General features: G+C 44.3%; 1 protein-coding gene across 1 annotated transcript in view; it reads left to right on the top strand.

Annotated features, from left to right (window-relative positions):
• The window catches only part of LOC140943857 (carbonic anhydrase 2-like), a 17,041-nt gene extending 11,615 nt beyond the window's left edge, over nt 1-5,426 (top strand). The window contains exons 6-7 of the mRNA XM_073392975.1: nt 3,008-3,177; nt 5,212-5,426. Of these exons, the coding sequence (XP_073249076.1) occupies nt 3,008-3,177; nt 5,212-5,313 (272 nt within the window). The 3' untranslated portion in view covers nt 5,314-5,426. The remainder of the gene's footprint in view (nt 1-3,007; nt 3,178-5,211) is intronic.
• The last annotated feature ends 684 nt before the right edge of the window (nt 5,427-6,110 follow it).

Below are 6,110 nucleotides of genomic sequence, written 5' to 3'. Positions count from 1 at the left end.
CTTTTTAAAGCAAGTCCATATGGTGTTGCAGCCCTCGACGCGTGCCCCTAGCCTAACACGGTAGCTCAAATGAAGTCATTTATCGGTGCATTCAAGGTGCTTTCACGTGTAATTCCGGGCTGTTCCACTCCCCTCATCAACCTTGGCAATGCTGTCACAGGACGAGAATCTAAAGAATCAATCCAACGGACGGTCGACCTTCACTCTTTCGTTCCACCAAGCACAGGCAGCCCTCTCACAAACTCGCACCATCACACTACCCAGACCGGGCGACCAGTTGTGGATTGTGACCGATGGAGCCGTCCGTACGCCCGGCATAGTTGTAACCCTGTACCTCTCCTGTGCTGGCAAGTTGCATCTGGCAGAATTCTTTAGTGCCAAAAACTGCAAGGTTCTCAGGCGAGGTAGCTACCGTGCGACACAGAGAAATTACCTATTGCCGTCTCCACCAAACACTTCAGCCCGTACCTGATTCAGTCACATCACAGAGCTTGTGTCCTAACCGATAGTAAGCCCTGTATGCGGTGTTACGAAAAACTGTGCCGCGGAGAGTTCTCAACCAGTCCCCGTGTCTGAACCTTCCTCTCAACAGTGAGCCGGTATCAAGCCTCTGTGCGACACGTTTCGGGGTCCGCTATTCTCCCTGCTGACTTGGTAGTCGAAATGCCTCTCCCTGTGACGACGATGCCTGGAGGTTTGCGCCTTCATGAAACTAACCCAGGACTCTGTTGTTAGAGCTCGTCCCTGCGGAACATACTAACATACAACATACTAACAGAACGAGTGTGTTGTTTTACACCGTACTCGTGCACATCTCCAGCAAGGTTCCCGTCCATCCAAAAAGCTCAACAATTTAAAGGATGTCAAGAGGTATCTTAACGCTGCTACTATCGCAAGAGCCGACCTACTTGTAGTCAAACGCGACGAGCCCCTCGTCCCCAGCCGTAAATGCATTATTGCACCTCGACAGGTACTAGATGGGTTGCTAACAGCTCTCCACGTCCAGCTAAACCATCCATATAGTAACCAACTCGAGGCAGTCTGTATACGGTTACCTATACGCCTTATATTTGGACAAAGCCATCGACCGTGTAACTCAGGCTTGTTTCGACTGCGCCGCCTTACTTCACACTTCAAAAGCTCGTGTAGAGCAGTCATTCAGCCCCCACCTGCTGCCATAGGCGTATCTTTCACCGCCGACGTCTTCATATTAAGGCAGCTTGTTCTCGTACTCCAGGGAACTGTGACGTCTTTCACCTCCACGATCTTACTAGAAGACGAACGCCAGCATACGTTAAGGGATGCCCTTATCCGCCTCTACCTCCAGCTACGCCCACTGGACGGTCCACACGCAATTATACGCACTGATCCCGCCCCAAGATTCGACGCCTTAGTTAACTATGAACGTCTCCACCTTCCAAGAATTTCTATAGAGATCGCTGATGCCAAAAGCCTGAACAAGAACCCAGTCGCAGAGAGGGCAATACAGGAACTTGAACATGAACTGCTCCTGCAAGAGCCTCAAGGCGGTCCCGTGTGGCTAGTCGTAACCACATTTAACCTAAGTGCATCCACACACGCGGTCTGTCTTCAAGAGAGATGTAGACCCAACGAGACCAGTTCTCGAATGAACAGCTCCCTCTTGACCGTGTGAACTTACAAATCTCAAACCATCTGCCTTAACGATGCAGACTCCTCCACTGACAAAACCCTGCCAACACGTCCAGCGCCTCCAGTCCTACCAGTGATACCGAGTGCGATCTCGACTCCACGACCCCAGGATTTTCCTGGACTAGACAGCCCTCCTACCTGCCCGGAAGTGCCTTTCAAGTTGCAGCCACGCCCTGATTAAAACGGAGCCCACCTCGATAGTGATAGCGACTCTGATGCTGTTCCCCCCGCCCCCCCCCCCAGCAGGTCCACCCGTGAGCGCCGTCGCCCGGCACGTTACAATGACTTTGTTACAGATTTTAGGTAACCGGACAGTGGACCATGTGTCTCAGCCTATTATTTCTTTCCACTTTGCATTCCGTCAAGTTTGCTGTTTACAAATTTTGTCATTCCAAAGAAGAGACTAAACAAAAGTTGTCAAACCAGTACCGGTCAGCGGTACTTCTGTAAAAGGCACGACTCTCACGCTCGCGGGGCTTTAGTTTTCCACAACCCACTTTATCGACAGTCGAGTGGTATCTACCAATTTACTTTTCCCTTGGAAGTGTAATTCTGAATCGATCGGCTGCGATCAAAATGGTCTGGATTCGAGGGCCATGAAATCGACGCAAATTCAGTGATATACATACATATTTACAATGAGGCTAGCTTCGGGCACAGACAACACAGGCTGGTCACGCACGCTGCCTGAATAGACTATTTCCTAGTTACCCAGGGCCTTTCTATCAAAACGAGGTTAAGTGCTCAACCTTTGATATGGAAATGATTTTTCAATCATGCAAATAAAACTCATTTACACAAGAAAGGTTGTGCACTTCACCTCATTTTGAAAGTGGGGGTTTTTGGGACTCGGAAGTGGTCTATTAGTCTGCTGGGAAGCCTGGTGGCTTCGCAGCAATTATATGGCCTTTTCATTATGGACCTGAGCCTGCGATCAATTCAAACCTGGTCAGCAGATAACTTAAAAAAACACGTCACCTCAATGAGTTGTACAGTCAGATGACACTAGTCAGCGGATACCCTCTTTGACAGGTGTCAGTTGACCATAACATGGCTGTCCATAAGGACGTCCACTATCGAGTTAACACCGATCGTATGTGCCTTGGACACCTAGCTGATAATGCCCGGTTATTGCAAGAGAACAGCCAATCAGAGCGCACGTACTGTTGTGGCCATATATTGTGTGCTAAATTCCCATAAGTGCAGTGCATCAATTTAAATGAGGTAGTTCATGTTGTGAAAGCGGTCGTCATTGTGATTAATGTTCACTCAAACTCTTCCAAAGGAGAGGTTCCATTGTACTTACGCCGTACATTTCTCAATCTTTCTCACACAGATGGGACGAAAAAGGTGAAACGACTATTTCTTTACGAACTGATTCCCGAGTTGTCAGATTTATCGAAGGCATCTTTCTACTCCTACAAGGGATCTCTGACCACACCTCCCTGCTACCAGTCTGTGAGGTGGATCGTATTGAAAACCCCTATTGCCGCTACAAAAAAAGACGTAAGAAGATTGTTTAGTTGTAAAAATCCATTTATATTACAACCAATGGCTATAGGCAAAAATTTTACCTCGTAAAGGGGTAATATTAGTCAGCTGACTGCATGGAACGGTTATGAACTTAGTTCACCTAGATCAGTTGGCACCCCGGGGTTGGCACTTCCAATTTCTCTGATTCTAGAATTACTAAATACAAATAAAATTGAGCTGCGACTAAAATACTCCAGATACAATTGTCTTTCTTTATATTCCACTTTTGTTCAATATCTAACACACGTTACATTACTTTCGTAGCATCTCGTTACCGAAAGATTCGATTTAGCGCCCTCCTTCCAATAAGCGTATCCCTTCGAATAAGCGCCTCCCTTCGAACGTGTTTTTGCAGAAACTCTTAAGGGGTTGAAACGTGTAACTCTCATATGTTTGCTTTGTCCGATGCTCGTGATTATTCATTTTCGAAAGTACCATATTTGGCACGAGAAGAAAAGATAACTGACCAATCAAACTTCGTAAACAATGTGAAATTATTTTACTTCACGTTCCCGCGCCAGCTTACAAAAAATGGCCAACAAACAGGGGAAAAACTCCCGAAAGCCGAGAAAGCTTTCAAAGGTTGAAACTTGGAATCTTACCGAAATACTGAGCAGGATGTTATTGGCTTACCACCCGGGCCAAACGTAACATTATGAAACCCAATGACGTCCTCGTGACTTCTTGAAGTTGTCACTTTCAAAAAACGATGCCTCGTTGACCCTCTGTACAGTAAACTTATACCGCTAATGGGCTTTTAAAATTCTTATGTTAAAAGTCTAGAACAAACTGTAAAAATATTTTGGAATAAAATTCATTAGCTGCGTATCGAAAAGTGTCCAAAACCTAAACCTGACATCTTCGCAAAACGTGATGCGCGTAATGAATGTGAGAAGCATTAAGCTTAAATTCACCTTGGATACTGAAGTCACACTCACAATAGGCAGAGAAGCGGTTTCTTTTTGACGAAAAGCTTCCCATCCTCCACAAAAAGAAAGCTGAGCATTCTTTTGAACTTTCTCTTTCCATTTTTTGTCTTTTAATGGTGTATTTTTAACCTTGAAATACAGAACTCTCGTCTTAAAAACATCTGCATAGTGATCGCGCGGCAGCCATTTTGTTGAAAATGGATATCCGTCACTAAGGTTTTCAAATATGGTAAAAGTGAAAGTGAATATTCACGATCATTGAACGCGAGTTACACGTTTCAACCCCTTATGAGTTTCTGGTTTTTGTTAATAAGCGCCGCTATTCTATTAAGTGTCCCATGCTAGTAAGTGCCATTCTAGAAATTTATTGGAACAAGCAGCCGATTTTGGCACGAGGTAAAAGTCGTGTGTTGCCTACCGACCTCCTTTTTACACTATCAACGAACTGAACGTGGAACCAGAAATGGTATTGACGTAAGTAACACTGTCAAAGCTATCGGCGTAGAAATAGATTAAAATTCCCCCACGTTAACTGAACATTCATCGTATATTTGTTACTGTTACAGTTTCTGTCATTGTTTTTTTTTAAATAAATGTTAATATTTTGTTTTGAACATTCGGTTGTTTCTCAAAAAGAAATAAGCGCCCTCCCTTGAGGTACCAAAAGTAAATAAGCGCCCCGGGTGCTAAATCGAATCATTACGTTACCTTACATTACAATTGCAACTTTTAAAACTAATATTTCCTTGTGTTATATGCATGAAGAAATACATTTAGTGGAAAAATTAAAAGAAAAACAATTTGAAGAAAAATTATATTCAGATTACACACATTGCTGCTGTATAACGATATCAAAATACATTTATGGTAATAAAACTGATACAGGCAGCGAGGGCCTGCTTTACACGGAGGTAGGGGACCCCAGATGTGGTGGGTCACGCCACCTATCACGTAAACGTGACAAAAGTAAAATGAGAGATTCAATGGACAGGCGGGTTACCCCGCCTAGCTGGGGTCTTCCACCTCCTTGTAAACAGGCCCTAAGTCTTCACTGATAAATTTATACGTTTTCTTCTAGTTGAAATTAATGAGGCGTCTCCTTGATCACGAAGAACACTCATTTTGCAACAACTTTCGTCCCACCCAACCACTAAACGGTCGTGCTGTATCTGAAACCTGAGACGAGTAATAGACACTCGCCCCCAGAGGAAATGATCGTAAACTGCTGTAGTGCTATTTGAGACGTATTAGTATGTATTTTTCAAAGGGAGCTGATATTGTTAAGTGTCATTGTTAAACAACAAAATAATAAACTGAATGCAATTAATCATCGACTGGTATTTTATTACGTTTCTATACTGGCCTTTTATTAAATTGAGTTAAACAGCTTTTGCAAAGTTTGACCTGAACTTTATTAACAGACCAGTAATGACGAATACTCAAATCCTGGTATGCATGTGGGGGCCCAGAACAAGGAGTTCGGTGTTGTTTCGCAGACGGACTTAACCAGATCTAGAGTTTAGTTTCGTCTGTGGCGGAGGCTAGTGACACAGCCGCCATTGAGCAACTATCCTTTAGAGAGGGAGACTGGGGCTTGCATGCATAGCGAGTAGACGTGTTTTCGAGAGCTCCGCTCTGGTTATTGAGTTAATTTTCTGGCAGCCTGCATTTCTTGTATATGGAAACCATCCTTTCTTCTTTGAAACGTACAATATCAGAGAGAAGCAATTCAGATTCGTCTGAGTCAAGTTCTCCGCAGGAAAAGCGTTCAAAGAGTTTAGCCGAGGAAGACGAGGTTCCCCAAGCCTTAAACATGGCCGGTAACGTTAGTGAAAAACTCGATAAAATTCTTGGGGAACTTAAGAAACTGGAGAAACTCGATGCAATTGAGGCAACGTTGAAGGATTTAACAAGCAGATTGGGGAACGTCGAATCAACTATCGACAAGATGAAAGAAGACGCACGTGCTGTGGAAAG

Source organism: Porites lutea, chromosome 7 (assembly GCF_958299795.1).
Source record: "Porites lutea chromosome 7, jaPorLute2.1, whole genome shotgun sequence".
Lineage (NCBI taxonomy): Eukaryota > Metazoa > Cnidaria > Anthozoa > Scleractinia > Poritidae > Porites > Porites lutea.
Note: the sequence above shows the minus strand (reverse complement) of the source record. Positions and strands in the feature narration are given on the sequence as shown.